The sequence below is a fragment of the Idiotropiscis lumnitzeri genome, chromosome 2, assembly GCF_059441095.1.
Source record: "Idiotropiscis lumnitzeri isolate Australia: NSW breed Sydney's pygmy pipehorse chromosome 2, RoL_Ilum_1.0, whole genome shotgun sequence".
Taxonomy (NCBI): domain Eukaryota; kingdom Metazoa; phylum Chordata; class Actinopteri; order Syngnathiformes; family Syngnathidae; genus Idiotropiscis; species Idiotropiscis lumnitzeri.
Genome location: NC_142392.1, coordinates 5,035,404 through 5,047,671, shown reverse-complemented (window position 1 = coordinate 5,047,671; position 12,268 = coordinate 5,035,404). Strand labels below are relative to the sequence as shown.

At 40.9% G+C, this 12,268-nt stretch overlaps 1 protein-coding gene across 4 annotated transcripts in view; it reads left to right on the top strand.

Moving 5' to 3' along the window:
• Positions 1-2,002: 2,002 nt before the first annotated feature.
• Positions 2,003-12,268, top strand: part of LOC148341379 (uncharacterized) — a 126,444-nt gene continuing 116,178 nt past the window's right edge. For 3 of the 4 annotated variants that reach the window (XM_088288294.1, XM_088288296.1, XM_088288295.1), the window contains exons 1-4: positions 2,003-2,053; positions 2,175-2,223; positions 4,387-4,489; positions 11,408-11,469. In XM_088288294.1, coding sequence (XP_088144420.1) covers positions 4,387-4,489; positions 11,408-11,469 — 165 coding nt within the window. In that variant the 5' untranslated portion in view covers positions 2,003-2,053; positions 2,175-2,223. Of the gene's footprint in view, positions 2,054-2,174; positions 2,224-4,386; positions 4,490-6,161; positions 6,363-11,407; positions 11,470-12,268 lie in introns of those variants that run through there. The other variant, XM_088288297.1, reaches the window with a different exon arrangement.

Sequence of the window (12,268 nt, the reverse complement as noted above, 5' to 3'; positions counted from 1 at the left end):
CATCAGGCTTGAAATTACATTCAGTGTCATTTAACCTTTGCCCCGACATGGAACCATTCATTATTGATGTTGTAATTTATCAAGTATCACATTGAATATACGTTAAATAACTTAGTCCTGGAAAGATTTTACATGGAGTGGGGCAAATAGTACCTTCTCAGGTTATATAGAACTTTATTAGGATTTATTGAGAAGTTTTTGGTAGTATATTTCTATCGATAAGTTATGCTAATGTGCTCCTTTTTTAGGGGGAACTGAACCATAGTTGGTCACGTAACTTTAATTTTGGTTTGAAATTCATTTTCACTCATTTTTCAAGTTTCTAATATTATGGTGCATAGGACAAAATATTAGGGACACCACCCATAATAAATATATTGTCATGTTTCATCTTAGAAATTGTCACAAATGTGCAAGACATGATGTGCATGTGTGGCCGTGACGTCACGCCGAGGCACCCGCCACACTTACCTCACGATGTGCGTCATACGAGGAGGGGGGGTCTGTGTGTGTGTGTGTGTGTGTGTGGGGGGGGGGTCTTGTAGTGCCACAGCCTAATCTTTTCCACGTATTTTTCACTATTAAAATATCGACGATCGACGCGAACTGTGCGCACGTTGCCGAGCGAGCTCGTCCACCTCCGCGCGTGCACGTGCGACGCGCACGACGTGAGCTGTCCGCGGTGCTGAACGACGACGTCGGCGGTGAACGCCCCGAAAACAAACACACACGTTCACGCGTGACACAGAGGTGGAAATATACGAGCGAGCGCGTGTGTGTGCGTGCGTGCGTGCGTGACGACAATGGGGATGAATCGGCACTTGTTGCCTTCATGTAACGTGCACGCGCGAACGTTCACGCGAATGCACGGCGAACATACTGACTGAAACGCAATGTTCATGCAGTTTGGTCGAGAATGGGAAAGATGCTCACCCTGCATGTGGTCAGCAGTGTTGCGTCGTCCAAAAAAAAAAAAAAAAATCCCTGGAAGAATTTGAGCGGTACCCATTGACGTGCAGCTGTAAGGTTGCATGCGACCCACCACCGACGCGACCACCACTCCTGCTCTCATTTACCGTTTGCTCTCATGTTTCATCTTCTTCTTCCTCGGTGAAATATGAAAAAGAAAGAAAGAATGCTCCGAACACTCAATTCCTCCAGTCTGCTGCTGCTTCTTCTTGCTGGTGACCTGCATTGACGTCATTGCGTCATTAGGTTTCCCCTGGAAACACGGGAGAGCTAAAAATAGCAACACATTAATTCAAACCCCAGGCTGAGAGAGAAAGAGAGAGAGTTAGGGAAGGGGGGGGGGTCTTTTTTGGAGGCTATTCTATTATAATGTCAAATTATATTTCTATGTGAGTTTGATTTATTTTCTATTGTTGTACCTTTTTGTTCACACAATGATTTATTCATGCCCAAATGCATGTTGCAGAATTATGTAAATGTCTAAAACAAAACGAAATGCATTTACACGTGAGCTACGTTTTGGATTCATGTATATCCTTGTTTTTATTTTATTTGTGTTAAATATTTAAATTGTTATTTTGATTCTGCAGTTTTGTATATTTTAATATCATGTATAGAATAATATACATCGCCCTCTCGTGGCACAAAAATGAACTGCTACGCCAAATTGGCCCCTTTGAAAACAACTTGGAGGTGTGCTCTTGGTGATAGCAGCTTTCAGTTAACATGACGAATAAAAATACCATGTGTAAATTACCAGCTGTTGTAATGATTACCTCAACAATGATTCCCTCGGCGAAACTCAAAACTCGTTCGTGTGGCACAAATGTGTACTGCCACTTTAAATCAGCACCCTCAAAATTTACCTGAAAGTGAGCTAAAGGAATTTAATTTACAAACTGTCAATCAGTATTTTATTAGTTTTAATTTGTAAACATTTTCTGAAGAACTGTACAAAACCAAAGTGTCGCGAAAAGTTAACTGCCATTTTGCTGGCTAAATCCTATGCCACGCCCACAATCGACCCGGAAGTGATTGACAACGTGGGGTTTGTCCAAAATGCAACGTGCGCGTAGGACGGCAGGTAAACAAACTATATATACACGGTGACGATATACAATTATATTTATATATTTATTTTTTTTAGATAAATGTGATTAATTTGAAGTATTTATTCCCTCATGCGTGACTTTAATTGTCCGTAGGTGGACCTTCGAATCTCCACATCTCGCCAGTTGCCATTACGGCGTCGAGGTAAGAGTGCCAAAATGCATTAATAATCATAATAATTGTGTCGGTACAGGATAATGATGCATTTTACTTCTCTTAATGAGATTGTTAAAGTATATATACTATGACAGCCTGGTTCATGGTTCAATGTGTTTATAATTATGGCTCAAAATCTACGTCACACTCGCGGCGGGCGGGGGGTGCACAGGTGCATTTCATTTTCTTCAAAGTGAGAAAAAAATGCGTTTTTCCATCGTCTTTTTATGTGGTTAAGGCTACCCTGGTAGGTAATAATGATGTGTTGATATGTTTTTAATTCAAATATGCACCCGTTCAATTATTTGGCGTGCCCAATTGCCTGAAGGCAGCGCTTTACCACTTACGCCATCTGCTGGCCAACGATGTTAACTACATGTCCATTGCTGCTATTCTGCACCCTTTATAATGCAGTGAGGGATTCTCAACTAGTGGCTCGGGAACCATTAGTGGACCAATTTGGGTTGTAGGAAAAAAAAATATATAGACTGATAATTACAAGCCATATGTTTTTTTTTATTCATGCCCTACAATTATTTTTCATTCATAAAGGTACTTTTCACATCTATTTTCAATTGGTGGTTTTTATTTTATTAATATAGATTGAATTTAAATAGAATATAGATAAACAGGCAAACTGTTGTTGCATAAGTCAGTGTAAAGATCTAAATGGAATTTTATAGCCATATTTTGTGAAATTAAGATATTTAATGTTTTTCCACAGAGTGATATTCATCCCATTTCTGAATAAGGTGCTCTGATAGGCACTTTGTACGTGTGCTGTTGTGATAAAAAATGTGGCATTTTTTTTAAACGACTGGATATGTATTCTTTATTCTTCTGTCACTAAAATCGAGTTGTGACTTTAACTAATGAATACTTTTAAAATGTTCTGTTTAAGTGTGTTTAAAACCTGTGTAAGACCTAACATAAAAAGATAAAATAAAATCATATCAAATCTACTCTATCAGATTTTCAAGTGGAGAACATATACATTTAAACTACCCCAAGTGTCCTTTTAAAGCCTCAATATAAATCTAAGCAATTATTAATATGATTCGTTTGTGATTGCGAACAAGTTTCTTTGGGAAAGCGCTCTTCCTATGTCTTTCATTCCCCACTTCCCAGTTTTTGCATTTATAAATAAACAATCTTCAGCCCCCCCACACCTAGCCCTCTTTCCCTTCCCTTCACTCTCCTTTGGAATTGAAATGAGGGCAAAGATCTGAGACGCCCCCCCCCCCAACGAAGGCAAAGGTGGTGCAATGAGCAGAAACAGCCTTCTCCCCTGACTATTCATGTTTCTTATGCACAAGCGGCCCTTATCTTAAAACACACCACCAGGGGGCAGGAGTGCTCAGGAGTGTATTCTATCCCCCCCACTGCCCCCCCCCCCCACCCAGTGTTCACTGTGACTGCTTGGAGACATACAGTACACTGAGACGCCGGAATGATGATTTCCTTTGGGGGTTGTAGAAATGATTACATCACACGTTCAGCTACTTCCCTCTGACATCACACCTTGAACAAAGACTTCCAGACAGTTCGTCCCTAAAAGATAACTGTTAGCTCACGTGTTGGTGTATTTTTCAAGTCTTGATTTTTATTTATTTATTTTTTTTGAAGGGGAGCGAAGGGGAAAAAGGCTGGACCAAGACCTTGAACTTGGGAATTGAATGCTTACGGTGCACAACTCTATCTTCAAGGCTCTCTGCCCTCGACTTTTTCATATATTTATATATATTTTTTTATCGTTAATTATTTCCCGCTAATTGCCTGGATTAGAAAAGAACGAGGGTGGAAAGGGGGTCCCAGGGGTCTTAAACCAATGAGTGTGTGTGTTCGATGCCAACAAGAAGCACAAATTGAACCTCGAGGCTTGATTGTGCTTTTTGAACCGGAAAACTATTTCCATTATGTTAAAAAAAAAAAAGTGGTCATAGCTCAGTGACGTCCTTGTACATTGCTTAGTGTGAAAGGCGATTGACTTTTTCTTACCGCAGCTCTAACTTTTTCCGAAATAATATTAGTCATGCATGCGCTGACTTTCTTAGGAAGGCATGAAGGTTGTGATTAAAAAAAAAAAGAACATAACAACCCAAATTTTGGATTATTCCTGACTAGATTCCTGTTTTTTTTTTTTTTCTTTAGATGATTCCCGTGCCCTTAAGCAAGGCGTCCGGGTTTCAACCCGTTAGCCTGTTAACAGCCAACCAATTGCTCTTTTTCGCTGACGCCCACGTCACTCACCGAGGTAAGCCCTGCCTTTTAAAGCCTTACACGCTCCAAGTCACAGATACTACAGTAAAATCCGGGAATATATTAATAGCTCCTACACCTCATGTGGTATTGTTTAATAATCCAATAAGATGTTTTATTTATTTATTTTATTTCACCAAATGTTTTTTCTTCAGTTTATTCATTTCAGGAACAAAAAACAAAGCACAACGTTTCTTGTCATGTTGGTTCCGGGGTATAAAATCTGCTGGCTAATCTTTTTAGTATTCCGAGCATGTTTCGCATCCCAAAATGGGATAGTTGATGCAGCAAGACAAAAAAAAAAAAATGAGTGTTCCGGTTGGTTCGGTAAGTGACATTTTTAGGTCAGGACATAAGTGTTTGCTTTGTTTACAAGCATTGGTTGCAGGGCACTGAAGCGCAGATGTTAAATTGAGGAAAAAACAAAAAAAAAAAGGTTTGTTGCTCAGGTTGCGCATCACTTCTCGGCATTAGCAATCATGTGCCTCTCAGTCGCAAGTCAATTCTGCCGCAAAAGTTCCCAAATATTTTTAGGTCTGAGGTGACACATTTATCCAATGTTTTTTTTTTTAAAGGTGTTACATTAGCACGTTGAAATGGCTCATCTATTATTTGGCGCATACATTAAAACGACAACCATTGTGGTTCCAAACATTTGCTGCCCAAAGGATTACATCCCATTTATGCATACAGAGCGACTGTGGGATTAGTATTATCACTCTTGTCCAATTACTCTTATCCAATTTCCATTTGCAACCCTGCTCTTTCCATCTCATTCATTTGCGAGCGCTTACCAAATGAAGTGGAGGACGGCACGTTAATCGCGTCTTCCTCTCGGCGCGTCCTCCGGATGGAAGGCCGCCGACTCCACCCTCCTCCCCGACTCCCCCCCCCCCCTTGCCCTTTTTGTCCCCCGCCTCTCGGCAGCGATCAATATGTCTTGTTGCCGCGCAAGTCGCTCAACACTCGCTTATCTGGGTTCCATTAATATTCAGACAGAATGACACACAGACGCAGCAGCCGGAGAGCCGACAGTTCATTTTCCCTTTTAGCCTCGGGCCAGCCAGTGGGGAAAAGCAAGTTTCAAGGGGTGAAAGGGGGCCGCAGACAACAGCTGGTGGTGTAGCATTAGTTACCCCAGCCAAGGAGATTCTTTATCACATGGAAGTCCTGATTTTTTTTTCTTATAAATCTTGGGAAACAAAATCCACTCCTTAGACTCATGAAAAAGTTTTTAATATCCTGCCAGGATTTAATGAGGATAATTTTCTCACTTTATGTGGACGTACAGTAGTTGTCAAAAATAGCATCGTCGTCAATAACTTTAGACCATTTTTTTTTTGTAGTCAAAGTGAGGATGGTTTTCGAAATATTATGCATTCCTTGAAATCAATTTATAGCAAAAAAAAAAAAAAAAACCCTTTCAGGCTTTTGCTGCATAATCACACTGAAAACAGCCACATCACAGTCAATGAGGGTGTGCACACTTATGCAAACATCCTTTTAAAAAAAAAAATAAAAATAAATATTATTTTATATATATATATATATTTTTTTATGTAATTAGCAGAATTGCCATCATCCTGACTGGACAAATACCTCCAGTCTGCTCCGAGGTGGCGTCCCACGTGCTTCCGTCGATAGCCGTCAGCGGGATAATGGGAAGGATGATGCATCCCCGTTGCCGTGCGCACGTTTCCGCCGAGAGGCGTCCTAATGAGCTTGCCGTTTATGATAACGCTCGGCGCAAAGTGATGGCGAAACATTCTCATCAATGCAGTCATCCTTGGAGGAAGTCCAAAGCGCGGCATTGATCCTTTTCACGGGGCGCGGGCTGTCGAAAGGCACGTAATGGATGCTTCATCTCGGTAATGAGTGCTTTTGCCGCGTATTTAGCGAAATATCTGTCGTCTATGTAATTGTTGGCACATGTCGGACGGCTTTTAATCACTTTCATGTATGGAAAACAAATGTATCATTCCAAATGTATCATTCCAAATGTGTCATTCCAAAATGTCCAGCCTCATAACCTGTCATATTCGCTGACTCAGCTTTTACATCATGGACACCAATTACCTTTATGTGCCGTATTGCAATTCAGGAAGGTAAACAATTTGTCCTTGGCTGATGAAATAACCGTCTTAATTTTTTTCTCCCCAGCCATAAAAAAAAAAATGTTCTCCAGATAAGTATTCAGTAAAAACAACACTGTTATTCGATAAAATGCCGCAAATGTAATAGTTGACGCTTAATTCGTTAAACTATAAATAATGGCAAGTCGCTCGTGTGTTTTTGGAAAGAGATTTGGAGTTAATGGAGGTACAAATTGTAAACAAGTCATTTAAAAAAAAAATGTCATTGGTTGTTTAGCGACATCCTCTAATGAATGGCCACAGGCATTTATTTTTGTTTTATTTTTCTATTTTTTTACTCAACTGCAGATCGAGTGGATTGTCAATTATAAGTATAAACATTTTTTAACGTCATATATTGAATTGACGAAAAACTGAAGTTTGAAACCAGTGCCACTTTTTCAGCCCAACTAAAAATACTGAAAGTAACTAATAAAGTAATTTAGAATCCGACTACTTCCTTACTACTTACTTTTTAAAATCAAGTAATCAGTTACTTTTTTTAGGGTAACTGGCAAAACTGGTCATGACTGACATCTTGACATCCAACTAGATTTTTTTTGTCTAAAAATCTTGCCACACGTTTGACCTTAAGGTATCGACGCATAGTATCGGAGCATTTTTGTACGTATTAAATGGGCTCAAAAGTTCTCTTTTTAATCTGCATGTGTGGTAAATGTTGAAAACTTTCTCGCATCTTCCTCGAAATGCTCCCCCCCCCTCTTTTTATTATCTCCTGCCGTAACTTCAGAGTCTCCTCTTCCTCCCGCCTTTTCCTCGACTCCTTTAATAAACACAAACATTTTGGGCGCGGAGATAGGCGGCCGTCAGCGGGCATCATTTCGATGCTAATTTAGCCAACGTCGCCGATAACCAAATTCACTCTGAACGCTCTTTTTGTCATCACAGTGTGCTTTCATCCTTTTTTTTTTATTTATTTTTTTTTTTTATGGGGTTCTTTCCAAAGCTGGGCCACAGTCAGATCTTAATCCAACCGCCTTCAGCACGCACACATGCAGCATCATTTTACTTTTGACACACAAAAAAAAAGGCAAATATTGTGCAACTGTTGCTGACACAGCAGCACACGCGTGGAAATGTGAACACACTTCATATGCGCATAAATGTTTCGTTAAGTTGCCCGACGCGCACCTTCACACGAGTCACGTACGAGGCGAGGAAGGTGGGCGTACATCGACACACTTCCATCTTTAATGTCTTCGTGCAGGGAGGAGGAGAGTGAGCCGGATTGTTGGGGGGGAATCCTCTGCATTGCAGCAGGGCAGCACACTCTTATAGACGCAATGCACTTCCTCATCAGTCAGCTTTTCTTAATTGCGTATTTCATTTATTTATGCACTTTCTGAACTGCCAAAATGGGCTGCCCGAATTGCTGTTCGGTTACGTTTCGAGGGAATATCCCTCAAAGCTCAAACAAATGTACTCGGTGAATCTCATGAGTTTGCTCAAAAGCTTTGCTAAATTCATCTTTTTTTTTTTTTTTTTTTTTTTGACAGAATTTTGTCGAAAGTAGCTTAATGCTAACCGATAATGTGGAACTCCAAAGACGTGCTAACAAATTGCATCCATGTCACAGTGCAGTCGAGATTTGAACACAAATAGTGGCGCAGCACATGTAGACAGATAATATGTATTTTTTATCGTTGCAAAACTGCAGTTGTTCTGTACATCTGTATTGTACTGCCCCCAAGTGGCCAAGGCGCACACAACAGAAGCTCCTAATAAAGCAATTTTCAGAGGAATGAAAACTTCTAATTCACTGTTTCAAGAAGTTCTGTTTTGCTCCAGTCATTTTTTCCAAACTGTTTGAACCATTTGGATGAAGTTCCAGAGTTTTCAACATTTTTTTTCAATATGTTGTGCTTCACTCTTTGAGTATGTTTTCCTCCTAAATTCAGTGCAGAACATGCTAGTCGAGCTACTTTGCCGTCTTTCTCTTCGTGTCAACCTGGATTTGACTAGATGAGGAATTTGAGTCCACATAGTACAACACACACACACACACACACGCACACGCGCGGTTTGGTTCATGTACCTTTCCCGCTCCCTCTTCCGCCTCTAACACTTTTGCCTCAGAGACCTTTTCCCGCCCCTGTCTTCTTCTTTTCCCATCATTACTCTCCTCCCTGATACCTTTTGCCAGGCCGGAGCCCCCCCCCGCCTCTCCTTCCCGTCTCCCGCTTCCGTCTCCTCCTCCTCCCCCGAGGCTCCGTCTCCACCACCGGGATCAGAGGCCGCTCCCACTCGATATCTCCCACCTTGTCGGCCCGCTGTCCGGGCCCTTTCATTGATCCTCCAGCTGGCGTGGAAGCCAGCCGGCATTTGTTTGCGTGTGTTTGCTGAGTCCTGCACACAAATCGATGAGGTATGATCATCATTTGTGTGTCAATGTGCCGCCGCCCCGTTGGCTTGACCCTTCCTGATTCCCGTTGCTATTTCCAGTCCAGCTAAAGTTTTATGAATGTCGTTCATCGCTTGTACCCTTCTGTTTGCAGTACATCATACTTAGAATAATTTAGACAGTATAATGACTTAAAAAAAAAAAATACAGGTGACCCCTTCATACGTTGTAGTTTCCACCCATACCACTCGTTTTTGTGGAAAAAGTATCTTTAATGTTTGTGCAGGGTTTTTGAAATGTTTCTCTTTTTTTAATTTTTTTTTTTTACATTTTTTCCCCAATGAATTTCATTGGGCGGCAATTTCTCATGGATTGTTTTTTTTTACTATATTTGCCAGTTTTTTAAATATATATATTTTGAAAACATTTTCCCCCCTATGAATTTCATTGTGCGTCAATTTTACATGGATTTTTTTTTATATATTTGCAGGTTTTTGAATTTTTAAAATTTTTTTCCCCCCAAATGAATTTCATTGGGCGTCAATTTCACATGGAATTTTATTTTTTTATATTCGCGGGACCGCACGGCCTGCAAATAGTGGGGGTTGACTGTATAACAAATCATGCTGTTCAATCTGCCTTGTTCATTTTCTCTAAACAAAGGCGGAGTGTTCATGATGCGCATTCCTAAAAATAAGAACTTAAAAATGTGATCCAAACTGGCCTTAAAACTAAGGTGCGTATCGAACCACGATTTTTGGCATACTGTTACAAAAAAATTAAATAGTCAGACATCCATTCTCTGTCCGCTTATCCATTCTGAATTATTAAAAATAATAAAAGGAAAACTAGGATTTTGTCTTTCTCTTGTAGGTATACATATTTTGTCCCACCCTATGCAAGTTTTCACATCAAATTGTGCATCGTAGCTCCAAAACATTCAAAGTTTGCCATGTCACACCTTGCGGTGCAGAAATCTTCCACCCTAGAAGAAAACCCTTACCCATCGCTTTGAATTACGACTTTAAGCATGACTTTATCTTCTTTTGTGCTGTTGTTTACTTTAACCTCAAGGTTATTTGGGAGCAACTTGATTTATTTACCATTAGCTTGTTCCTCCGTCCTACGTCAAGCTTGCCCGTCTCCTGTCTGCCCTTAATGCTTTCAAGGCCGCTGAGTCGGCATGTATCCGCTACACTTTTAGCACAACTTCCTGTGACACTCCTTGTACAGTGTGTGTGTGTGTGTGTGTGTGTGTTTTGACCTGCTGTCCACGTACAACGCGAGCAACGCGCAACGCTGGCCATTTGGCTGCAGGCTTGCGCTTGATGTGCATTGTCATTGTCAAGACTCCTCAGCGGACACAAACACGCGCACACACTAAGCAGGGTGTGTAGACAAAAAGTGCCGGTGCCGTGCATTTGGGCCACACCAGACCCGCAACCCCCCATCCCCCCCATGCATCCAAAGTGCAAAGAGAAGGGGATGTTCTGACACAACACATTTGCAAGACGACTCTGGGGTCTCCTTGAAGAACCTTCTCGTCGTCTCGGTGGTCCATCAAACTGCAGACGCACACGGAGGCACAACTGTCACTTTTGTTTGTTTGTGTAATATTACTTAAGGACACAACATGGACTAAAAATACTACCACCTTCCGCAATAATGACAATGATTTATTTATTTATTTATTTTTTGTAGATTACGCAACTGAAACTCAACAACTTCCAGATATATTTAATATAAAATGTTTTTGTAATATTAAAAATAAATTGAAGATACGAGTGACCTCCTGATTTAGGAGTGAAACATAGTTTGGATTTTTTTCATTTATGTATTTATTTATTTAATTTCCGCATTTACTTCGGTAGTTGTTAAAGTCCTCTTAGTTTGCGTTGAAGTGACTATATTATACTGCCCCCGGTGGCCAAGTTGCACATACCAGAAGGAGCTGCGAACTGTTTAATTCTTTCACATTCTGAATTATTGACTCATTATTACAAAATGTGTTTGTGCAATATCCTAATGCTCCAGACATTACAATTTTTTTTTGGGGGGGGGGGGTGGAATTAATTAACAACATTCCCATTTGAAAACAAATGATTCGTTAATATTTTCATTTATTTTTCTACAGAAAATCAATTTGAATTAAAATGGATTCTTGAGTATATTTCCGCAAATAAAATGGTTTCATATCCTGTGTTGTTTATGGATGAAAAAAAGTACCTCAATGTAGGTTTTTAAATTTTGATCTCAATATCTATATATCTATATCACTATGCTTTGTTGCCAAAACAATTGGAAGGGCAGTAATTCTAACAGGAATTTAGACAATCATAGACTAGTAGAAAGTCACTAGAAAACTACCATGAACAAAAAATACTAAAAACAATATTTTTGGGTTGTGTCTTTGCTGCAGGAAATCTCAGCCCAGTCATCAGCAGCGGACATTTTGAAAGCAGCTTTAACTTCCCAGTGACGGTAAGCCTCAACTATATATGACATCATTGTCCAAAAAAAAAAAAAAGATTCATCCTATTCCAAAAGAAGCTGCACAAAATGAGGAAAACTGTGAGTAATTAAAGCAGCGAGGACTTTGGGTTGTGTAACGTTTTTTGCGCAGTTGTGTGCAATCCGTTCTTTGTGTGCCACCTTCCTGCCTCGAGGGTGCCCGCCTTTTCATGGGGAAGAGGGAGGGTACAAATCAAGTCTCAATTCTCCCATCATGCCGTTCCTCACTGTCTCCCACTCGGGAGAAGAGATGTGCCGGGCTGCTAATTCGGCGCCTCCCCCCTCGCCACCCGTCTCTCCTTTGTCCACTTGAAAAGTCAAAATCGACCCCCTCTGTGTTGACAATTGAAATGATGAATTGCGCTGGCAGTGGGAGCAAACATGCTGCAGCATGTTGGGGGAAAAAAAACAAAAAACGATTCACCTTGCGAGCCAATCGGATCGCAAAGGGCAATGAAACTGTGTCACTGGACCAGGGTGAGCTGCCAAATATGGGCGTGGCTTAACCAAGCTAAGCCTGTTTTCCATCCAAGCAGGATGCCAAACACAAGCAGACACTCGTTGGCAATTTAACAGATGTTACGTAACTACAGCGTTGTTGAAAAACGCCCCCCCTCTGGAGAGAAGCGGAAGGCACAATCGCAGGAATGGAAGTTGGCTTCTGATGGCATAAACAAAGCCATAGATTTGTCAACCATCACCACGCCGCTCGTTCCCGCCGCTCTGCGGCGCTCCCCGGGCATTCTCACCGCCGCGGGGAAAAAAAAGT